Below are 25479 nucleotides of genomic sequence, written 5' to 3'. Positions count from 1 at the left end.
CTTTCAACAGCCTGTTAGCAGAGGAGTGAGTCACACCTGAAATCACCTTCCCTCTAACACAGCATTAACCAAGCAGGGAGAATTAAATTGAAGCATATAGGCAAAAAGTCCTTCACACCACCCCAGTGTGAAAGCCCTAGTGCTTTCACACTGGGGCGGCGTGCTTGCAGGAACGGGGGATAAAAGTGCCCCACTAGCGGCCGAAAAGCACAGCTAAAATGACGGTAAAGCGCCACTAAATCTAGCCGCGCTTTACTGCTAACGCATCCACACTACAGTGTGAAAGGGGTCTTACATTACATCTGTTGATTCACCTCACCACCAGGAGTGAGGAGATAAATATAACCGTAAGGACTCTTGAACACAGAAGGTCGTAAGGAGCAAACAGAAACGTCAGAAGAGGTTGGAGGAAACCTCAAATGTCAGCGACACGGTTGAACAAAGCTAAACAGGGCACGACACAGAAACCCTTTTGAGGGTCACTCTGTCCAAACTGGCCCGGTTGGTACCCGACTATGCCAATTTGCGCAGGTTTGGGCGGAGCAGATCCAAGACCCTTGAGCCATGAAGATAATTCAGGAGGACCATCGTGGGAATTTCTGAACCGTCCAGGCTGTTCGACCTCGGTCATCGAAACCTTACTAAAAGCAAGAGACGACTAACAAAACGTATTCTAAGGTATGGGAAAGATTTGACACTTTTTCAAGATCCAAAGGATTCGATCCTCTAGCACCACAGGAGGCACAAGTGTTGGAATTCTTGCAAACAGGCCTGGAGATGGGCCTACAAACAAATACACTGAGGGTGCAGATCTAGACCCTGCCGGCTCTGACAGGAGCGAGATGGGCTACCCACCAGTTAGTGCGACAATTCCCAAGGGCCTGCGACATAGTCCGACCTCAGGCAAGCTCATTTGTGCCCCTATGGTAGGCATGCCCAAAGTCCGACCCGGGGGCCAAATGCGGCCCCCCTGTTGATTTAATATGCCCCCCCTGGGGATTTGGATATATATATTGTTTGTGGCCCCCCAGGGCCACAAAAGATATATACTGTATTGATTGGTGCTGCCTTGGAGGGGACAGGGAGGGGGCAGGACGAGTGCAGCCAGATTACATGAAGAGAATCTCCTGTTAACTCAGCAGCGTCTCTATTGGAAGTCCCATCTCCTGGGATGCCATTGGACGACTGTTCTGTCTATAATAGGAGGCGGGACTTGTATTAAAGAGGCCACAGAGTAAACAAGAGATTCTCCTGTTTGTAATCTGTCGGCACTCGTCCCGCCCCCTCCCTCTGCCCTCCGAGGCTGCAGATGGGCATCGTTCAGGCTGCACTGATGGCAATGGTGAGGCTGCATTCATGGCAAGTGTGAGGCTGCATTTATGGCACATGTGAGGCTGCATTAATTTCAATGGTAAGGCTGCATTCATGGTAATGGTGAGGCTGCATTCATGGCAATGGCAAGCCCGTGCGTGTTATACGCCGTTAAATACAGTATATCAAAAACAAGACGCCCAAGCTCATCCTTAGTCCTAAGCAGTGCTCTGGGATTCGTTGGGGCCACAAAATAAATATATTCAGTATATGCAAATAACACGCCCACGCTCATCTCTTCACCACACACAGCCACAAAGGCAAGAGAATTCTTGTTGGGCCGTGTAGTAGTGCTCAGACTAACACACTTAGACCGAATTTTAATGGTTCAAAGAATGTCAGGCAAAATGGTCGGCCCTCACGCATAATCAAATCTGGCCCTCTGAAAAAAGTTTGGACCTCCCTGCCCTATGGGAATTACAAATAGTGCTAGAAATGTTGTCCCAGAATTTATTTTTTTAGGGACCCAAGCAACCTCGTTATGGAACATCACGATGAAAGCAGTTTTTCTCATTGCCATCAAGTCAGGTAGAAGGGTTTTAGACATTCAAGCTTTAGGGTACAAACCCCCTTACTGTTGTCACCTACCCAACAGAGTGGTATTAAGGACATTACCACAACGCCGACCTAAAGTCAACAAGTCATTTCACAGAAAGCAGGACATTGTCCTCCCAACAATGCAGAAAGAGGCATCTAGTCAAACACATAAGTTAGATGTTGGGGTCACTCTGAAGATATACGTACAGAAGACGGCCTCTTTCAGAAGAGCTGAGAACCTGTTCATTATTCCAGCTGGGATAAGAAAAGGGCTAGCAGCGTCCACAAGGACTCTGGCAGTGTGGCTGGTTAGAACCATCAAAAGAGCTTATGAAGTAAGAGGCCTGGAGCCTCCAACGAATGTAAAGGCCCATACACACAATCAGACTTTTCGACAACAACTGTCCGACGAATGTGTTTTATAGGACAATCTGACCCTCTGTATGCTCCATCGCAAAATTCAATGCACAAATGTTCGCTGTGCATGCTCTCAAACTTTTCAACAACAAATGTCCAATGGAGCATCGGCCGATCGTTTGTACACAAGTCCATCGGACTAAAGTCCAAAGTACAAACACTCATGCTCCGAACCAATGCTAAAGATCAGACAACAATAGCAGAAGTTGCCCAAAGGGTGGTTGGTAAAGACCTGAAAAAAACACTTGATTTGGTTAATGTTGGCTGAAAAAGTTCTGCCGTGTGTATGCATACCAAGTTCACGGCCAACGCCCCTTCAGACAAAAATCCATGGAAAAGTCAGATGAAAGTCCGATCGTGTGTATGAGGCTTTAGAGCGCACTCGACAAGAAGCTTGGCGGCATCGTGGGCAAGGGTGTATCCCCAGAAATTATTTGCCGAGCTGCAACATGGTCAACATATGACACGTTCCTGACTCATTATAAAGTAGTATTTGTAAATCATATCCCCTTAAAGGAGTTGTAAAGGAAAAAAAAATGTCACCTTAATGCAGTGTTTCTCAATTCCAGTCCTCAGGCCCCCCCAACAGGTCAGGTTTTCAGGATTTCCCTTTAGATGAAAAGGCTGTGGTGATTACTAAGGCAGTGAAACTGATCAAATCACCTGTGCAAAATAATGGAAATCCTGAAAACCTGACCTGTTGGGGGGGCCTGAGGACTGGAATTGAGAAACACTGCCTTAATGCAATCTATACATTAAGGTGAAAAAACATCTGCTGCTGCCGCCCCCCCCCCCCAGCCCCCGTTATACTTACCTGACCCCTCGAAAGTCCTGCGCGGTCCCGATATCCTCTTCGCCGCTCAGCCTGGCCACTGATGAGCTAGAGCGGATAGATTGAGAGCAGCGCAGCCATTGGCTGGCGCTGCTGTCAATCACATCCAGTGATGCGGCGCGCCGCGGGGCGGGGCCGAGTGATACAGTGAGCTATGGCAGCTCGCTGTATCACGGGAGCACACACGCAATTAGTGACCACCATGCAAGCTCTCGCATGACTGTGGTTACTAATTGCATGGAGGACAAGAGACAGCTGCCAAGGGACCCCAGAAGACATGGATCGGGGGCACTCTGTGCAAAACGAACTGCACAGTGGAGGTAAGTATAACATGTTTGTTATTTTTAAAAATGTTTTCCTTTTAGTGACCCTTTAAGTGTCTCTTCTCCAGAGAGAATAAGTTCGGTGCTCGCAACCTTTCCTCATAACTAATATCCTCCAGACCCCTTATTAGCTTTGTTGCCCTTCTTTGTATTCTCTCCATTTCCAGTACTTCCTTCCTGAGGACTGGTGTCCAGAACTGGACAGCATACTCTAGGTGTGGCTAGACCAGAGTCTTGTAGAGCGGGAGAATTATTGCTTTATCTCTGGAGTTAATCCCTTTTTAATGCATGCCAATATTCTTTGTTAGCAGCAGCATGGCATTGCATGCCATTGCTGAGCTTATCACCCTGGGTCCTTTTCCATCCTAAATTCCCCCAAGAGGTCCCCCCCCCAGTTTATAGATTGCATTCATGAATACATGCTGATTACTGCTGATGATACCATTCTCATAACTAAAATCTTCTATATAGTCCCTTATCATCCCTTCCAAGAGCTTGCATACTATTGATGTTAGGCTAACTGATCTGTAATTCCCAGGGATGTATTTTGGGCCCCTTTTAAATATTGTCAATACATTGGCTTTTCTCCAATCAGCTGGTACCATTCCAGTCAGTAGACGGTCAGTAAAAATTAGGAACAATGGTCTGGCAATTACTTGACTGAGTTCCCTAAGTACCCTCGGTTGCAAGCCATCTGGTCCTGGTGATTTATTAATGTTAAGTTTCCCAAGTCTAATTTTAATTCTGTCCTCTGTTAACCATGGAGGTGCTTCCTGTGATGTGTCATGAGGATAAACACTTCAGTTTTGGTTACTGATGCCCCCCCTCCCCGATTTCCTCATGAAGACTGAGGAGAAGAATACATTCAATACCTTTAAGATGTTCTTGCTCATTCATTATGGGGCCAATATGGTCTGTCCTCCCTTTTTAATGTTTACATACTTAAAGAATTTCTTGGGATTTTTTTTTGCTCTCCTCCACTATGTGTGTTTCGTGTTCTATCTTAGCTGTCCTAATTGCACCCTTACATTTCTTGTTGCATTCTTTGTAAAGTTTGAATGCTGATGATGATTCCTCAGCCTTGTATTTTTTGAAGGCCTTCTCCCTTGCTTTTATATGCATTTTTACATTGGAGTTAAGCCATCCAGGATTTTTAAATTGATTACCCAATGGGATGCATTGGCTAATGCCCTTATTTAATATGCTCTTAAAGCAAACCCATCTCTCCTTCGTTGTTTCTAAGATTTTATCCCAATTTATGTCTTCTAGCAAGGTTCGTAGTTTAGGGAAGTTGGATCTTTTGAAATTCAGTGTCTTTGTATTGCCCTTATGTTTCCTATTTGTGTGATTTATACTGAAGCCAAATTACCTGTGATCGCTGTTTCCTAAATTGCCCCGTATTTCCACATCCGTGATCAGGTCTGTATTGTTAGTAATAATCAGTAGATCCAGTAACGCTTTATTTCTAGTTGGTGTGTCTACCATCTGACCCTTGAAATTATCCTGCAAGATATTCCTCAACAGTCACCAGACCAGTCCTCAGGAAGGATGTGCTGGAGCTGGAGAGAGTCCAGAGAAGGGCAACAAAGCGAATAAAGGGACTGGAGGACCTCAGTTATGGGGAAAGACTACAAGCATTGAACTTATTTTATCTGGAGAGGAGACGCTTGAGAGGGTATATAATAGCGATGTATAAATACCATACCGGCGACCCTACCATAGGAAAGACACTTTTCAGTGAAAGGGAATTTAAAAAGACACGTGGCCATTCACTAAAATTGGATAAGAAGCGGTTTAACCTTAAACTGCATAGAGGGTTCTTTACTGTCAGAGCGGTAAGGATGTGGAATTCTCTTCCACAAGCAGTGGTATCAGCAGGGAGCATCGATAACTTCAAAAAACTATTAGACGACCACAAAATACAGGGGTATACAATGTACTGTTAACATAAACACACATACACACACACACAGGTTTAACTGGATGGACTTGTGTTTTTTTTTTAACCTTACCAACTATGTAACTATGTTAGGGAGATACAACCTCCCTATTTGTCTTGTTTACCATTATTATTGTAAGTAAAAGAAAATCACAAATTGTGGGTTGTCCCCAGAAAAGTAATAAAGGGGAAATCTTCCAATCGGGACACTAGTTCTGGTGACCTAGGGATCTCCAAGAAATTCCCTTAATTTGCAGGGATTTCCTCTCACTTCCTGTTTGGCTATAGAACAAGTGAAGGGAAATTTCTGCAATGGGACACAGATTGTGGGAAATAAAACCTGACAGGGGTTATTACTCTATCCAAAATTAAAAAAAAAAGCTTTGCCTATAGTTCTATTTTAACCACTTCCTTACTGGGCACTTAAACCCCTTCCTGACCAGAGGACTTTTTGCGATTCGGCACTGTGTCACTTTAACTGACAATTGCGCGGTCGTGCGACGTGGCTCCCAAACAAAATTAACGTCCTTTTTTTCCCCACAAATAGAGCTTTCTTTTGGTGGTATTTGATCACTTCTGCGGTTTTTATTTTTTGCGCTATAAACAAAAATAGAGCGACAATTTTGAAAAAAAAAAAACATTTTTTTACTTGTTGCTATAATAAATAGCTAAAAAAAATTTTTACGGTTTTTTTTTATCCTCAGTCTAGGCCGATACGTATTCTACATATTTTTAGTAAAAAAAAAAAAAAAAATCGCAATAAGCGACTGGTTTGCGCAAAAGTTATAGCGCCTACAAAATAAGGGACAGAATTATTATTATTATTTTTTTTTTTTACTAGTAATGGCGGCGATCTGCGATTTTTATTGGGACTGCGACGTTATGGCGGACACTTTTGACACATTTTTGGCGCCATTCACATTTATACTGCAATCAGTGCTATAAATATGCACTAATTACTGTATAAATGTGACTGGCAGGGAAGGGGTTAACACTAGGGGGTGAGGAAGGGGTTAAATGTGTACCCTAATTAGTGTTCTAACTGTGGGGGAAGGGGGGTGACTGATCTGTGTCTCTATGTACAAGAGACACAGATCAGTCTCCTCTCTCCCCTGACAGCACCGCTGTCTGCGAGAGCCGGGAATGAGAGATGATCTCATATGTAAACATATGAGATCATCTCTCATTGGCCGCACAGATCGCCTAGGAAACGGCCGCTCCGATTGGCCGTTCACGGCAATCTGTGATTGGCTGTGTCCAAGGGACACGGCCAGCACAGCAGTCCCCCGCTGCGCGCTCGGGAGCGCGCGCGGGGAACGTGCAAAGGGGAGGCCGTAAAAAGACGGCCTGTTAGAGTTTGGGAGCCGCGCTGAGGCCGTACAAAGTCGTACGGCCGTCAGCTAGTGGTTAAGTGGTTTGTCTCATCCATGTAAACAGATACATTCTTCTGGAGAGCTTGTGCTTTTGAACAGACTTGCTGACACCAGATTAAACTAGAAGAAAGAAAGCATAAAAAAGGAACTGAATGCAGCCATCTCATCTAAGAATTGGTAAGCTTCAATATAATAAATGTTTGCATTTTGGTTAAATACTGCTTTACGTCTTCTAGGAGAGAGGCTACACTGCCCCCCTTTGTTACCGCTTTTTTTATAATTATACAAAATGAGAGTTTGTCTTACCTGTCACACATAATTAGAATTATTTGACTAAAGACCCCTCTTTAGCCTCAAAATAGTATTTCTCCTCTCTAAAATCCAATTTTTAAGCTTGCTCTAGCTGCACTATCCCTATCCTAGATTTAAAAGCTGTGCTCTTCTCTCCTAAGAGAATCCTCACCTTGTTTTTTTTTTTACCAAGGTTTATGCTTGGCAAAATGACTAAGTTAGTAGTTGCTGCATCCTCAGCACATTTCTTAATGTATGTCATGACGTCCTCAAGTTTTTTTGATAAGTGCGTTCAAATCAATCCTACAAAGAAGGCATGGCTTTGTCTTGCCAAAACTTCACAATTTTTAATGGTGGCTTATGCCCCATACACACGATCAGTTTTTCCATCGGAATAAACTCAGGCGGGTTTTTCCGACGGAATTCCACTCAAGCTGTCTTTCATACACACGGACTCACCAAATTCCGACCGTCCAAAACGCGATGACGTACAACACTACGTCGAGTCTAGAAAAATTAAGTTAAATTCTTCCGAGCATACGTCGACTTAACGATAGAAATGTTTCCGTTAGAAAAAAAGAGAACATGTTCTCATTCTAATTCCGTCGGAATTTCAGATGGGGCATACACACGGCCGGAATATCCAATTAAAAAATTCCATCGGGACCTTTTAATAACCTGTGCATACTGACTGTCAGCAACAGAAAATGTTAAATGTGACCTGATGCTCCAAAATGGGAATACTGAACAGCTTTATAACCCCAAGGAACATTTGTGTACACATGATCCAAGATGTTTTCTTCTTTTCTAGTGAACATATGGCTAAAAAAAGGGCCTGACATTTGTGTAATATTGCATATTTTATAATTATTATTTATTTTATCTTATTCATAGGCTGCTACCTAATTCTACAGAAACAAATATATTTTAAGAGATCTTTCCTTTGCTTCAGCCAGAGCAAAAGTTTGCAGTAACATTTTTTTGTCCGAATAATGTAAATAATTTTATCAGTGTATGGCAATAGTTTGCCATTATACAGGTAAATGGGAGTAGCCATATTTGCTCATTACATATACAGGCTTTTCTTCCTGTTATGCACTGTTTTTCCGTAATTGTTCCTTGCTGAGGCTGTCATAAAAAAAGACAAATTTAGCCTAAAGTAATAAGCATTTTAACATTGTTCCCTTTAATATAGCCAGAGACACCAGGCAATTATTCAAATGCAATCCTTTTACTGTTATCAGATGTCCAAGCCATTATAAACACTGCTTTGTAAACATTAAGCCATCTGTAGTACACTTGTAGCCTGCACAGCAGGATATCTGCATGACTAGGGCAGCCGGATAACTTACCGCACCAACCAATACAAGCATATACCCCTTAACATTAAACCTTTCCCAATAATCACACTGACACCTGCTGGATTTAAAATGGCCTGGTAGGCCTTTATTAACAAATACAAAAACTGTATATATATATATATATACACCATCATATACATATATATATCACCCAACTTTAAATATTTAACCTATTCCTCAATTGTTAAACCTTTTAACCATACCTTGGTTGTCAGTCCCCCTGACAACCCCTGATCACTCTTTTGGGCCTGTGGTACCCTCTTAGCTAACGACATGTCCCCAGTCGCGACTACCGACTCGAAGACCTAGCTGACCACAGACCCACCCACTTCTCCCCTGGTGGTCCAGACTGACACCAGACCACCAAGGCAGACACCATCCCTGTAACTATGCCCCCCCACCGTTTTTACCTAACCACCGTCTATTTCTACCAAACGGCAGGGGAACCCACCGCCATCCTGTACTGTCAAAACCACCTAACTCCTATAATTAGGGCGGGAGGGTGGGACTTCTCTCCTTGCTTCTTCCCCCGGACTGATGCTGCCCCTCCTCCAGCATCACCTAGCTCACTGAACTCTCCTCCCCCTCTCCTCACCTCCTCCAATAGTTAATTTCTAGGATCCTATTAACCACCCCCTCTAACTTTAACCCTTTCTACACCTAAGTTCCCTACACCCTGTCATGCTGTCCTCCGCCTCCATTGCATTGCAGCTACGAACTTGTCTTGACTAGGGCAGCCGGATAACTTACCGCACCAACCAATACAAGCATATACCCCTTAACATTAAACCTTTCCCAATAATCACACTGACACCTGCTGGATTTAAAATGGCCTGGTAGGCCTTTATTAACAAATACAAAAACTGTATATATATATATATATACACCATCATATACATATATATATCACCCAACTTTAAATATTTAACCTATTCCTCAATTGTTAAACCTTTTAACCATACCTTGGTTGTCAGTCCCCCTGACAACCCCTGATCACTCTTTTGGGCCTGTGGTACCCTCTTAGCTAACGACATGTCCCCAGTCGCGACTACCGACTCGAAGACCTAGCTGACCACAGACCCACCCACTTCTCCCCTGGTGGTCCAGACTGACACCAGACCACCAAGGCAGACACCATCCCTGTAACTATGCCCCCCCACCGTTTTTACCTAACCACCGTCTATTTCTACCAAACGGCAGGGGAACCCACCGCCACCGCGGCACAAGTGGGACCACCTCACACTTGGGCCCGCCGCCACACCAGGAAAGCCCTCCTAACGCCCTCCTCCAATCCCAGAGCCCAAAGATCGATCCCGATCGGGTTGAGATGAACCCCGTCCCCCCTCAGGTACCTCCAAGTCTCAACTTCTAAATCTGAATGGCGAACCGCTATCCCACCTTGCTGCACCACAAACCTGCCCACTTCTCTGTTCACCTTTATCCGGGCCTTATCCAAACGCTCCAATGACCTGGCCTCCCTCCAGGCCATGCGAGCCACAATATCTGACCAAACAATGATCAGGTCAGGGAAAGAGGCCCGCAGTCGGCGTATATCCCATTGTATGTCTTTGATCACCTGGCGCATCGGCCGGACGCTCAAATCATTCCCCCCCGCATGTATCACCAAAATGTCCGGGGCCCTGTCTAAGCTAGCCCCCCTGTGAACTTCGGGTAACACCTTCTGCCACATGAGACCCCTAATCCCTATCCATCGTACCCTTCCTTCCTCCCTGGGCACCCCCAGCTGTCTCCCCCCAGGCTTGACATCCGCCCTTCTTGCCCCCCAAAACACAAATGAATGTCCTAGGATCCAAATCAGACAACCTTGGGGATCTGTAAAGACATAAAAGAGAAAAACAATACCCAGCAGGACCAAAAACAAACCCCCCGAAAACATTAACATCAGCATTGTCAACCACCGATACCTCATTGTTTACAACAAATGAGGCCGTACATACAGTTTATATCTATTAGACTCCCATCTGCCAATCCGCTTTACAGAATCTGCAGGCAGGCCTCCCCTTGCCGCTTCCGTTGCTGCCCCTATTCGAAACGAATGCGCCGAATATTCTCCCGGGACTAGACCCCCCTCCTTCAGACATTTCCGGAACACCGCCGTAAACTGGAACCGAGACAAACATTCCCCTTTTTGATGGATGAACAGAGCCTCCCCCCCTTGTGGGCGAACGCCCAAAAACCGCCTTACCACCTCAACCGGGCACGTTAGTGGACAATTCCCCCGGAACAACTCTATTTTTACGCCCCTACCTAGTTGATCCGTCTTCGAACGGCTAAGCCAAATCACCACCGATTCCTCCAGGCACCTAACGTCCTGCATTCGTAGTCCTCCCCCCACCACCTTGGAGGGGGAAACTAATTCCCCCACCCTGAACGCCCCAAAAAAGGCCAGAACGAAAACAGCCCGAAAAAGTATCTGCTCATAAAGCGATGCGCAAACCTTTTCCAAATTCCCCAATACCGTACCCAGGACCGCGAACGACACCGGACGCCTGGAATCCCGTGTAGTACTGCCCTTCCTGTATCCCTTTAACACCCTGCGCACCACAAAGGATTTTGTAAAATCCCTGAGGCCCGCCATCTGAAATAAAAAAGCCAATGCCGCCATCTTTTTGCTAATGGCGCCACCCGAGGTTCCCCTCTCGTAATTGCAGCACACAAAGTATAAGACCAACGACTGCAGGTCTTCTGGATCTTCCGACCCTCCTACCTCCTCCCTCAGTGCGGACCATTCCTGCCACACCTTAGAGTAAGCTCGCCACGTTCCCTCGCTGATCGACTGCCGAATCAATCCTGCGGCGACTCCAGTGCAATGTCCCACAACTTCTGAGGACAGGGTTCCCCCTGCCCCTCTGCCCCTGGCGCCAGGATCCGGAATTCCGCCCACTGGAAACGAGATAAAGCATCCGCCAATCTGTTATCCACCCCAGGAATGTGCACCGCATATATCAAGGCATTCACTTTGAGACACTTAAGTACCAAGTACCGCAGTAACCTAATCACCGGGGGCGAGGATGCCGATATGCTGTTGATCGCCCACACCACCCCCATGTTGTCGCAATTGAAGCGCACCTTTTTATTCCTGAAGAACTCCCCCCACAATTCCATCGCCACCACGATGGGGAACAACTCCAGCAGCACCAGGTTCCGGAGGAACCCTGCTGCCCTCCAAGACTCCGGCCAGGGCTCCGCACTCCACCGTCCGTTGAAATAGGCCCCATAGCCCACTGACCCCGCCGCATCGGTAAATAGAGCCAGGTCGGCGTTGCTGACCGGCCCCGTCTGCCACATCGAACGACCATTGAAAGAGTCCAGGAACGTTCCCCAAACCCTCAGATCGTCTCTCAGTTCATTGGTCAGGCGCACAAAATGGTTTGGCACCCGGACCCCTGCCGTGGCCCCTGAAAGCCTTCGGCTGAAAATGCGTCCCATGGGAATAATCTGACACGCGAAATTTAACTTCCCCAACAAGGATTGGAGCTCCTTCAATCGAATCTTCCGCTTCACCCGGGCCTCACTGACCTCCCTCCTCAAAGCCAACACCTTATCCTCTGGTAGCCTACATTCCATCGCCACCGAGTCAATGGTGATCCCCAAGAACACCAGCTCAGACGCAGGGCCCTCCGTTTTGTCGGGGGCCAAGGGGATCCCAAAACGGTCCGCCAAATACTGTACCGTACCCAACAGAACCCCGCAACAGCGGGAGTCCGGGGGTCCTATGCACAGGAAGTCATCCAAATAGTGGATGACGGAATTCACCCCCGCCACTTCCCTGACCGCCCATTCAAAGAACGAGCTAAACGTCTCAAACAAAGCGCACGATATGGAACAACCCATCGGCAGGCAACGATCAACAAAATACTCCCCCTGCCAGTGGCACCCCAGCAAACGCAAACTAGTGGGGTGCACCGGTAACAGCCTGAAGGCGGATTCCACATCCGTCTTTGCCATCAAAGCCCCTTTCCCGTACTTTCTAACCCAAGACACCGCCGCATCAAATGATGTATAGGTAACCGCACAACTCTGCGGATCAATACCATCGTTGACCGACCCCCCTTTTGGGTGCGACAGATGATGTATCATCCGAAATTGACCCACTTCCTTCTTCGGAACTACGCCCAACGGGGACACCACCAAACCCCCCACAGGTGGTTCCCGACACGGGCCGGCCATCCGGCCGAGCGCCACCTCCTTGGCCAGCTTAGCCGACACCACCCCCGGATGTCGCAGAGCTGACCGCAAATTGTCCGCCACCGGAGGGACCTCCGCCAACGAACTCGGAATCACGAAACCCTCCCCGAACCCCTGCTCTAGCAAACGCGCCGCCGCCCTGTCCGGATACTTACTTAGAAAAGGCAGCATCCTTTCCAGTCTCACCGGCGTCATTCCCTTTTCCAGCGCCATCTCCGGCCCGCTTCCCCTGTTTGAAACACCTATTGAACGCGTGCGACCCACCACACCCTGAGCACTCGTGCTTGAAGCGGCATGATCCTCCAAAACGACAGGTTCCGTCGTTGAACTGCCAGCACACCCCTTTCTTTTTGAGGGCCGGCGATCCCGCGGAGGAAGCGCCGCCGGCCCCCCCAGGAAAGGACTGGCCCGCCGCCCTGGTCGAGGTCATCAACCTCATCCACAGGCTAATGTCCTTATGGTCCCAGCGGATGGAGGGACGCACCGCCCTGCGCTGACGAAACTGTTCGTCATACCTCAACCACGCCAGACCCCCGTACACCCTATGCGCTTCGTGAATGGCATCAAGGTAACAGAATAGGGCCGTGCATTTCTCGGGGGCCTTTTCCCCGATCACGCTAGCCATAATCGCAAACGCCTGTAGCCAATTCGTAAACGTCCGCGGAATGAGCCTATACCGACGTTTTTCTTCCTCATCCTTTTTGCTCTCGTCCGGCTTCACCCGGTCGAGGTGAAATTTTTCCAACGGGAGCAGGGAAAATATTTCCACAAACTCGTCCTTCTGAATTTTTTCCCTCACCTCTGGCTTAAGATGGGCACCCAACGGCCCTTCAAAGCAAATGTAAATTTCCCCCCTAGCCGCGTCATCCAGCCGCACCTTGTCCCCGTCCTTGTCCTTGTCTTTGTCCTTGCGTTCCGCCGCCGTTCCCACGCCGTCCTTGTCCGTCTGTGTCCCTGCCACGCCTGTCCCTGGATTCGCCGGCACCGGGGGAGGGACAACTACCGCTGTCAGCGCCTGAACGGCGGGGGCAGGAACCGGGAGGGGGGGGTACTGGCACCGGGGGGACCCAAGGACCCAGCGGGCTCGCAACCTGAGGAGCACCCCCATCTAGCCTACGTAACAATTCCCGTAAGGCATCCCACACACCCCCCTCCCCTGAGGGACTAAGCACCGCCACCCCCCCACTAATGTCCTGCGCACTAACCCCACCCCTACCCCCCGCAACCACATTAGATGTAGTCTTACCGGTTCGGCGCGGCCGTGAAGGTCCTCCAGCCGACAGGTTCCCATAACGTCCATCCTCCGCGGGGTCCTCCGGCAGCTCCCCCTCTTCACTGCTGCTGGAACCGGTCGCCGCCTGCCCGTGTGGTCGTTGACGAACCTCCTCACTCCTTCCCCGACCTCTGGACACAGCTGGCGTTGTGACAGGTATGGGAGCCACCACCCCCCGAGGGCTCTCGTCTCCATCGCTGCTGAACTCTTCAATCAGATCATCCCTCAGCACTGCGGCTGCAGCCTGAGCACCACTGCCCCTCCGGTCAACCCTCCCAGACTCCGAACGGTGCCTGGAGGCGGGACCTCCCGACTGACGTGACTGGCCTGGTGTCGCTCCATCTGCATCCCTGAACGCATCCCCACCACGTGCGAGGCCGCCGCCTGTGGACCGAGCTAGGCCGGCGCCTGTCTGAGGGTCCTTCCCACGCCGGGCCGCCCCCCCGACCGGAACATCGCCACCGGGGACAGCCATGTGAATCTGGGCCTGCACCAACACAGGGGAGGTAGGCCTGGGCACCCGAGAGGCTCCCCCGCGCTGCGCGCTTCCCGCCCCCCCGCCCCCCGCCCGTGCAGTGGCAGACTGAGATTGCTTGGCGGGGGGGCCCGACGGGGGCCTACTGGGACTCCGCACCCGACGCTGTGACCTGGGGGTATTATCTGGGCTAAAGCGCTCCGGCGGTATCGACCGCCTCGCGCGCGTTGAAGCAGGCCTAGACCCGACCGGGGCCTGCTGCACCCCCCGCAGAGTGGCGGTGATCTGGCTTTGCAGCCAGTCCGCGCCGTGGACCTCCGCAACAGCTTGAAGCTGCGCTAACAACCCGGCTACCTCTGACATTTTTCTTCCCTTCCTTGCCTTTTCCACAGATGACCACAGAGCGCTGACCCGATACACAGACAGGCTGCAGGACTTCTCTCCTTGCTTCTTCCCCCGGACTGATGCTGCCCCTCCTCCAGCATCACCTAGCTCACTGAACTCTCCTCCCCCTCTCCTCACCTCCTCCAATAGTTAATTTCTAGGATCCTATTAACCACCCCCTCTAACTTTAACCCTTTCTACACCTAAGTTCCCTACACCCTGTCATGCTGTCCTCCGCCTCCATTGCATTGCAGCTACGAACTTGTCTTGACAGGACCTAGAAAAACAAGGAACCGATCAGTGATTTGTCTAGATCAGCCTTTTTCAACCTTTTCAACACAGAGCAACCCTTGAAAAAAAATTTCCAGTCTCAAGGAGGAACCCCTGCTACAAATTATGGGGCAGATCCACTAAGAAGTTACGACAGCGTATCTATTGATACGCCGCATAACTTCTATTTTGCTCCGGCGTATCTTTGTTTTGTATCCACAAAACAAGATACGCCTGAAGCTGGGCTAGATCCGACTGGCGTACGTCTAATGCCCCGTACACACCATCACTTTATGTGATGAAAAAAAACGACATTTTCTGTGAAGTAAAAAATGACGTTTTTGAAACTTAAATTTTCAAAGACGAAGTTGCATACACACCATCGTTTTTCTCACAATGTTCTAGCAAAGCGAGGTTACGTTCCACCACGTTTTTCCATTGAAGCTCGCTTCATAAGTAGCTTCTGGGCATGCGCGGGTGAAAAAACGTCGTTTTAAACTACGTTTTTGCTACACACGGTCAATTTCTGTGAAGTAAAAGTTGACGTTTTGAAAAACGACACATAAAATTGAAGCATGCTTCAATTTTTTTTGGTCGTTTTTTAGAAGACATAAAACGACGTTTTCCCCCACACACGGTCAATTAAAGTGACGTTTTTAAAAACTTCATTTTTTTTCATCACATAAAGTGATGGTGTGTACGCGGCATTAGTACGCCGTCGGATCTAAGGTGCATATTTACGCTGGCCGCTAGGTGGCGCTTCCGTCGAATTCCGCGTTGAGTATGCAAATTAGCTAGATACGCGAATCCACAAACGTACGTCCGGCCGGCGCATTTTTTTACGTAGTTTCCGTAAGGCTTTTTTTGGCGTAAAATTACCCCTGCTATATAAGGCGTATAACAACAAAAACCTGGGGAATGCCCAGGGAAAAACCAAGCCTACTTACCGACCAGCTTGCAGAAAACCAATTAACCTGTCCACAGTATGCGTTAAAAACAGGGATTTTGTCCGCACGCATTTGCAAACGCATGCGTGAGCCACAGAGCCGCGCCAAGGCACCCTGTAATCTGTGGTCCTAACACTAAACAATGAGCGTCCCCACAGTGGAGGCACATGCATTTAAATGGATAGAAAGGGGCAGGTGAACTGAAGGGAAGCCACCCCTCCTTAAAGGTACAAGAGCACACTAAGCACCCAGCATGTAGCACAATGGCTGCAAAGGTGTTGGTGCACTGATGGACCAATATAAACACCACAGGTGTCCCTAAGATACGTCGGCTCAATGCTTTAGACGTGAACGTAACTTACGCCCAGCCCCATTCACGTACGACTTACGCAAACAACGTAAAATACGACGCTGTTCTGACGTTTCTGACATCCATACCTTAACATGACTTACCCCTGCTTTATGAGGGGTAAACTTACGCCGGACATAAGCCTTACGTAAACGGCGTAGCTAAATCCGACGGGCGCAAGTACGTTCGTGAATCAGCGTATCTAGGTCATTTGCATATTCGACGCATAAATCTACGGAAGCGCCCCTTGCGGCCAGCGTAAATATGCACCCAAAATACGACGGCGTAAGAGACTTACGTTGGTCGTATCTTGGCCAAAATCAGGCGTAACTGCCTTTTTGAATAAGCGCATAGATACAACGGTGCTCATTTGGACTTACGACGGCGTATCTGGAGATACGCCGTCGTAAGTCCTTTCTGAATCCCGGCCACTGTATGTAATCCTAGAATCAAAACGAATAGTCAAACCAACCCTACAACGGACAACCAGATTGTATGGTCTAGTTCTACCTGCAAGTCAGTATCAGAGAACCGACACACTCCAATGAACATACAATTTTGTGGCCAAATGTGCAAACATGTTCCTGTCTGCTGCAGATTTCACCATGTTAGATCGCCCATAAACAGTACGCAGGTGAGAATTTTGAGGCCCAGAGGCAGCCATGAATGAGCAGGAGTAGTCTGACAAAGAAAGGAGGTAATGGGGAAGCTGCTAGGAACTCAAAAGAGGGTGCTAACCCCCTTATTGCTTTGATAGCAGAGATAAGGAAGACCAGTTAAAATAAAAAACTGAAGCAGAACAGTCATGTCATGTTCTAATAGGCTAGTCTCTCATTTTGAGATCTGTCTCTATAGAAAGGTATAGCTGTGTAAGCAGCCATTTTCAGCAAGTGGGCTTTAAAAAGTTAGGATGTAAAAAAAATGAGTGGATTTTATGCATATAGTCAGTGCCGGCCCAAGACATTGTGCTGCCTGGGACCGCAAGAATGAAATGCTGCCCCCCCCCCCCAGAAAAAAAATCACGCCAACCAAAAGGCCCCCACATTCATTATTTTATATTATGATAACTAAAGGGGACCCGTCATGGCTCTATACATGTATAAAGGAGTATAAAGAGGACCTGTCATTACTCTTTACATGTAAAGGAATATCAAGAGGACCTGTCATGGCTCTATAAATGTATATAGGACTATAAAGAGTACTTGACATGGCTCTATACATGTATAAAGGAGTATTACGAGGGCCTGTCATGGCTCTATACATGTATAAAGAGGACCTGTCATGGCTCTATACATGTATATAGAGGACCTGTCGAGACTCTTTACATGTAAAGGAATATAAAGAGGACCTGCCATGGCTCTATAAATGTATATAGGAGTATAAAGAGGACCTGTCATGGCTCTATAGATGTAAAAAGAGGGCCTGTCATGGCTCTATACATGCATATAGGCGTATAAAAGGACCTGCCATGGCTCTATACATGTATCCAGGAGTATAAAGGGCCACAATGTCTTTTGCGCAAACTAATCAATGTACGCTAATTATGTTTTGTTTTTTTTGGTACCAAAAATATGTAGAAGAATACATATTGGCCTAAACTGAAGAAAATTGTTTATTTTTCTAAATTTTGGGGATATTTATTATAGCAAAAAGTAAAAAAAAATATATTTATAGCACAAAAAATATGCTGCCCCCCTAAAAGTGCTGCCTGGTACCCATGGTACCATCCGGTCCCATCATAGGGCTGGCCCTGCATATAGTATTTAAATCTGAACGAGTATTCTAGAAACAATAGTACAAAACTCCATACACTGAAAGGTGTAGTTTTCATACAGTTATCATACAGTGATATGTTCTATATTTGGTCAATCTGCATCCACGACTGCCTAATGCCCTGTACACACGAGCAGAGTTTCCATCAGAAAAAAGTTGGATGGTTTTTCCGACGGAATTCCGCTCAAGCTTGGCTTGCATACACACGGTCACACAAAAGTTCTCTGAACTTTCGAGCGTTAAGAATGCGGTGACGTAAAACACTACAACGAGGCGAGAAAAATAATTGCATACAGTCGAACGGATTTTCTGATAGGAATTTTTGAAAACCTGCTCTCAAACTTTTGCTGCCGGAAATTCTGACAGCAGAAATCTGATGGAGCGTACACACGGTCGGAACTTCTGATGAAAAGCTCACATCAGACTTTTTCTGGTGGAAATTCCGCTCGTGTGTATGGGGCATTAGAGTCCATTTTACCTTTAAATATATACAGAGCTTTTTTTCTCAGAAAATAGGTGCAGGAACTCAACCACGACCCATTCAGATTTCACAAACAGTAGAAGGGTCTTAAAGGGGCATTAAATATCAGAATTGCATTACATACAGAGTGCAGAGTTCAGGGGGGTTACAAAGCTGTCACTTGTAAACACAGAAACCAGACTTCTGTGTTTACAAGTGATTGTGGTGAGCAGGCACCAAAGGGTCTGAGCCAAAGGTGGTGGAACTGAGTTCCCCCAAGTTCCCCCTGAAAAAAAGCCCTGAATATATATGACATTTTAGGCTAGTTTATTACTATGGGTTTCGCAAGACATGTTTGAATAAAAATTATTGGACAGTGGCAGTCATATACTGTATGAATATGGTTGGTTTAAGCTAGACTGCAAGAGGTGATTGAGATCTTAAAACAGAACTCCAGTTAGAGGGCCCCCTGCCCATGTATCTCTTCCCTTTACAGATCCCCTCCCCACAATACATTTATTAAAATTACAATTAATACCATAATTCTAATTGTCATACATGTGCTCTTGTGAAGAGCTGGGGTCCCATTTTAGCCTCTTCAGTGGCGGCTTCTCTTCATAGCCCAGCGCTCATGTGAGGCCTCGTACACACGACCGAGTTTCTCAGCAAAAAACAGCAAAAAACTTGCTGGGAGATATTTTTTTGCCGAGGAAACCGGTCGTGTGTACATTTCCGTTGAGGAAACTGTGGCGAAACTCGACGAGCCAAAAAGAAAGCATGTTCTCTATTTCCTTGATGGGAATGGAGAAAATTGGCTTGTCGAGTGTAACGGAATGACCCGGGACACCCAGAGACTTTGTAAGGATGAGGGGTACATCTGTACCGGCGTCACCAAGGAGTCTTATGTCTAGGGTCACCTTATGTCCGATAGGGCCATAGAGTGACTGAGAAATGATGTCCTAAATTACAGGACAGGGGACATCACTGATAGTTCATATTGCAGGATTTTGAGATACTGCAAGATGTTGGTTAATTGTGACCCAACCAGTCAATAGTGACTCATTCTATGATTAGCCCTGACTAGTGACATGCTAATTGAGTCAGGCTCCTGGAAGACCTTTCATTGTGTGATAACACTGCTTTAAGCCTATTGTTGCTCAGAGGTGTGAATACGTTTCGGTCAAGCTGTATGCAAAGACAGAACGTCTGTCTAGGGATGTGGATTGAAGAGATCATTGTGTGTGATGGTGTTTTGTTTGTTATGCTGTTAATGAAGGAATGTGCAGTGATTAGATCATGATAATTATAGGCCGGCGCCGACATGTCTAGAATGTTTAGTAATTAGCTCAAAGAATGTGATTGAAGCCCCCACGGTGTGATGTGTGGGTGGGGAGTTGATTGTTCCTTTAATGCCTTGTACTGTATATAAGACTGAAAGAAACCAAGTTGTCATTACATTTGGAACAAGTACAGAGCTGCGTGTCTCGTCTTGATTCTGGGCAAATGGGATGGATCGGGTCCTGTTGGTTGGAGTGTCGATAAGCTGTCTTGGATGTGATGGAAGGTCGTAAACGGTGGTGACCGTTACATCGAGTTTCTCGACGGCTTCACAAGGAACTCGACGAGCAAAACGATGTGTTTCGCCCGTTGAGTTTCTCGGACGTGTGTACCAGGCCTTATGCCACTCCATTGTCAGTCATGCCTGATTGATAGGGGTGTGCCCCGCTCCCAGCTCCACAGGAAAAACCTTTAGTGGCACTAAGCATCATTCCACCTGGAAGAGGTTCAACCAGAAAGACTGGAGTAGGATTCAGGGGGATGGATCATGAAATTCGTGAATAATGTTCTACTAAGTTCTTTGCCCATAGAAAGAGGAGAAGTAGGCAAAAAAATAAAAAATGGAGTTCTGCTATAGGTAAAGGATGATAAATTTGACTGACAATCATGTAATGCATTTACAGTATTTGGACTAAATGTAATCGTTTTACATTTCTCCTGTTGCTTTACCTATAATAAAATGTAATTTCTACTACATATATAGATTTAGATAAAAATACATCTTCTTCAGAAGAGAAACATACCTTGCTGACAGTTCTTAATATTATGCAGTAGTCTTTCCCTCGTTCTAAGGGAGCATTATAGAAGTCTCCATAGTATTGCCTGTCCCCAACCAACAGCTCCAGATGTTCGGGAGTGTCTCCAGGGAAGAACTCAGCAGTGACATATCCTTGCATCTTAGATATATTACTGAAGTACGTGACAGCTTCCAAAGACTCACAAGTAAAGGAACACCAAGACATTGGCTGAATCACAAACACCTGGTATGACCTGGAAAAGGCAAAGTGTTAATGGTGAGCTTCAATGGGAAGCGACTTCCAGGCGATATTTTAAATTGCAAACAAAATCATGTCATCGTTAGAATTATCTAATTATCCTAACATCTTATTTCAATGAGTCTGCTCTTGTTAAAGAAGAACTACACTGCATCTGAGCACCATAAACCAAAATGCAATTAAATTAATTTTTAATATTCAAAAATTCAAAGCAAACTCATCCATCCTCCATGTTTTATTTTGCTGAGGAATCACTTTGAAGGGCTGATGGTTAATGGAGCATTTACTTTCTGGAATCCATCTGCCCTTAGCTTGGGCATGCAGGCAAAACTTGAGAAAAAGAAGAAATGGCTGCACATCCAAAGTTTTCAAACGTGCCTTTTATTGCAGACGGTCAAAATACATCAGGGACACCAGATGTTAGTCACGTACCATTGATTAAGCACAAATCAGATGTGTGAGATGCATCTACGTGACTAACACCGTGTGTCCCTGGTGTATTTTGACCGTCTGCAATAAAAAGCACTCTTGGAAACTTTGGATGTGCAGCCATTTCTTCTTTTTCTCAGGAGGGTGTGCTTACCTGAGAAAACCCCTCCTCCCCTTACCCAGATGAAAGAGAATCTCATGGAAAAAGACTCATAGGATGTATGACATCAATTTGGCCTATGCCAGAATCCAGGAAGCAACTGAAGAAATGTAAAAAAAAAAAGTCTAAAACATGTAGGGCCAGATCCACAGAGCGAGTACGCCGGCGTACTTTCAAATTTCCCGCGTCATATCGTTGTTTTGAATCCTCAAAACAAGATACGACGGCTTCTGGGTTAGAACCGACAGGTGTATGTCTTCCTACGCCTTCGAATCTAAGATGCAATACTTCGGCGTCCGCTGGGTGGCGTTCACGTCGTTTTCCACGTCGGGTATGCAAATTAGCTATTTCCGACGATCCACGAATGTACGAGTGGCCGGCGCATTTTTTTACGGCTTCTGTAGTCGGCTTTTTTTGGCGTATAGTTAAAGCTGCTATTTCGTCGCATATAGTTAGACTTGCCATGTTAAGTATGGCCATCGTTCCCGTGTTTAATTCAAATTTTTTATTTTTTTTTGCGTAAGTCGTCCGTGAATCGGAATTTACGTAAGTCACGTCTATGTTAAAAAATTACGTAATTTAGCGCAATGCACGGCGGGAAATTTCGGGACGGCGCATGCGCAGTTCATTCGGCGCGGGGACGCGCTTCATTTCAATGAAACACGCCCCCCTAATCGCCGATTTGATTTCCGCGCCCTTACGCCGCTTGAGATACACTACGCCGCTGTAACTTACGGCGCAAATTCTTTGGGGATTCGAGCCGGCCTAATGTAAGTTACAGCGGCGTAACGTATCTCACATACGCTGCGCCGATCTATTTGTATGTGAATCTTAGATTCCGTAAATATTAGATTGTCACTGAATCTGGCCGAAAACATATGGAAAGGCATCTAATGTCAATGGGTATGTTTCATCTGCAGGTGAATGCACCATATATTGCCATATTATACCTTAATTGTTAGAGCTTGTGCCCCACACAGTACACCGCTGTTACCTCACAAAGTGCACAAAATTGAACATATGAAACAGTAAGCACCCAATTTATTACTAACTGAGAACGTACAAGACTAGAGGGGTCATAACCAGCTAGACTTCACATCTACTATTTCAGTACAGGTGAATTACATACATTTGCAGATAAATGGACCACATATTAAACCACGGACCATAAAATATAATGAACCTTAAAAAATGTTATCTGGTCCTTCTTCACACTTTCATAATTCATCCATCTTGTTTGGAAGAAAAACAGGGATTGTGGCTATATTGTTGGATGATTTAATCATTATCAGGACATATCTATATTTATAAGGGCAATCTTTGGCAGCCATTTATGCATCTGCTTTATTCTACGTTTATTTTTTGCACACCACTAAAATGGCTCTGCATATAACATGGATATTCCATGCTTTTTTTTGTTAAACAGTAAAATTTTTCAATCTTTTTGTGTTCATTTTAAGCACTTTTTTCTCACAAGCTCATTGGTTCATTTACTAGAAAGTTCAGCTATCATTTTACTTGTTTGGAGAATAAAGGGTATTAACAGGGTCACTTGACAACATTATTTATCAGAGAGCTCTGTTTTATGAATTAAGAATACAGTAAAACCTTGGATTGCGAGCATAATTTGTTCCAGAAACATGCTTGTAATCCAAAGCACTTGTATATCAAAGCATTTTTTTTACAGGGTATAAAAGAGAAGAGAGGCACCCCTAAGTGAAGCAATATGTTGCTAAATGTTGAATCTTCAATCTTCCATATTGCTACACTTAGAGGCGCCTCTCTTCTTTTTTATACTCAGTTGTGACATGACGCTACTCATATATCAAGACATCGCTTGTATATCAAGTCAAAATGTATTAAAACATTTTGCCTGTCTAGCAAAACTCTCTCAAACCCCCTCTCGCTTCCGTACCGCCACTGATACAATACATAGATTCATGCATTGCATGAATCATTGTATTGCCGCTGCCGCCGACTATTCAGATGGCCGGCCCCCTGGTGAGCGTCGGCCATCTGAATAACGGCAGCTGGTTGGCTGTGGAAGTGCCTATCAGAGCCAGCTCTTTCCGATTACAGCCCTCAGGCTGTAATTCGGCTTCCAAATACTTATCCAAGGGACGCACAGGGGGTGCGTTCCTTGGATGAGACTGACAGGCATCTCAGCCAATCAGGTTCCCCGGTTCTGGTTACCGGTAACCTGATTGGCTGAAGCGTCATCAAGGGCGGGAGAAGACATCGAGGGACCATGGAAGGAGCATGGCTGACCCCAGAAAGGTAAGTGGCGGGCGGGGGGGGGCAGCATTTTACAGGGCACAGTGGCTATAATTACTGGGGCACAGTGGCGATAATTGGCTAAGTGGTGACAATTGGCACAGTGGTGACTAGGGATGAGCCGAACACCCCCCTGTTCGGTTCGCACCAGAACCTGCGAACACCCTGAAGGGTTTGGAATGGATATTTGGGGGGAATCCCACGTCATTTTTTTTTTAAATTGACGGCGGGGTTCCCCTTAATAGGGCCTGGTAATTGAATTTGGGGGGACCCCACGCTTTTTATTTTTTTTTTATGAATGAATTCTCTCTGAATTGCCCGGAGCCGACAATTCATTATAGCCGCGAGTCCGGTTTTAAATTACTTTTTTTCCTTCAGAAATGACACTTTGTGCAGAGACAGTTCTAAGTACGGAAAACATGCGCTTTTTCACATGCTTACTTTACTACCCCCCCTGGGTACGAAATTTAAACAAATATTTCACTTTTATTGTTTCACTTTAAGCATTATTAAATTCACTGTTCCCGAAAAAAATGCAATTTTTAAAACTTTTTTTTGCATTGATACATGTCACCTGGGACAGGACCCAGGTCCCCAAACACTTTTTAGGACAATAACTTGCATATTAACCTTTAAAATTAGCACTTTAGATTTCTCCCATACACTTTAACAGGGTGTTCCGCGGCTTTTCGAATTTGCCGCGAACAGCCCATATTGTTTGTTGTTCGCCGAACAGGCGAACAGGCAATGTTTGAGTCGAACTCGAAGCTCATCCCTAGTGGTGACAAAGGGCACAGTGGCGACAATTGGCACATTGGCGACAATTAAAGGGCACAATGGCGACAAAGGGCACAGTGGCGACAAAGGGCACAGTGGCGACAATTGGCACAGTGGCGACAATTGGCACAGTGGCGACAATTAAAGGGCACAGTGGCGACAAAGGGCACAGTGGCAACAATTAAAGGGCACAGTGGCGACAATGGATGGGATTACGCAGCGCTTTACCTGATGTGTTCATTATTGTCAGATCTTCGAAAGCTAATTTTTGGTAACTGACTGTTTACTGGTACAATTTTCACTTTAGAAGGTGGAAGTTCTGAAATAGATAAATGCAGAACAAAAGTAAAAAAAAAATGTCATATTACATTAAGAATACACTTTTTCATACAATAATAAATGAAGAAAAAAAAAAGATTCTGGTAACCAGTATTGGTTGTTATTAAAATTTTCAAACAAATATTCTAAAGAAGAAGTAGGGAAGTAGTTGCCTCAATACAGCATGACTTCAGTCTTTTGAGAGAGTGATCAGGGTATGCCAGGTGCTACCTATTTATGTCACGTGTTTGTAGAAGGACACGAGGGGGAGGCGGGGGCCCGAGTACATTGCGGGGGCCTTACGCAGCTTGCGTAGCAAGCGTTTAGGGCGGATCGGCCCTGGGAATGGCACACACAGAGCGTGCCGTGACTCAGTGGACGGAAGCGCATGTGCTGGAGAAATAATACAAGAAAAAAGTAAGGAGACTTTAACAGGCAGGGGACCCCTATTGGATGGGGCCCATGGGCTTGAGCCCAGTCAAGCCTAATGGTAAGTCCGGCCCAGGCTAGGCTCTGCATGGATTTCCCTAAGATCCGACTGGCGTAAGTGTCTTAGGCTGCATATTTACGCTGGCCGCTAGGTGGCGCTTCCGTCGATTTACGC

At 46.3% G+C, this 25479-nt stretch overlaps 2 protein-coding genes across 4 annotated transcripts in view; both read right to left on the bottom strand.

Moving 5' to 3' along the window:
• The window catches only part of SUSD1 (sushi domain containing 1), a 247166-nt gene that overhangs the window by 73910 nt on the left and 147777 nt on the right, over positions 1-25479 (bottom strand). For both annotated transcript variants that reach the window (XM_040361305.1, XM_040361296.1), the window contains exons 21-22: positions 24786-24876; positions 20666-20912 (exon numbers count right to left, since the gene is read on the bottom strand). In XM_040361305.1, the coding sequence (XP_040217239.1) occupies positions 20666-20912; positions 24786-24876 (338 nt within the window). The remainder of the gene's footprint in view (positions 1-20665; positions 20913-24785; positions 24877-25479) is intronic.
• Positions 8415-15053, bottom strand: LOC120946686. 2 transcript variants are annotated; one of them, XM_040361324.1, is made up of 3 exons: positions 13900-15053; positions 9635-10277; positions 8415-8875 (listed from the first exon to the last, which is right to left on the bottom strand). In XM_040361324.1, the coding sequence occupies exons 1-2, from the start codon at positions 14762-14764 to the stop codon at positions 9682-9684; spliced, it is 1461 nt and encodes a 486-aa protein (XP_040217258.1). In that variant the 5' UTR covers positions 14765-15053; the 3' UTR covers positions 8415-8875; positions 9635-9681. The 2 variants fall into 2 exon arrangements, with proteins under 2 accessions (XP_040217258.1, XP_040217250.1); XM_040361316.1 differs by having other exon boundaries at positions 8415-10277.

The sequence above is a fragment of the Rana temporaria genome, chromosome 1 (genome assembly GCF_905171775.1).
Source record: "Rana temporaria chromosome 1, aRanTem1.1, whole genome shotgun sequence".
In the NCBI taxonomy this organism is placed as follows: domain Eukaryota; kingdom Metazoa; phylum Chordata; class Amphibia; order Anura; family Ranidae; genus Rana; species Rana temporaria.
Note: the sequence above shows the minus strand (reverse complement) of the source record. Positions and strands in the feature narration are given on the sequence as shown.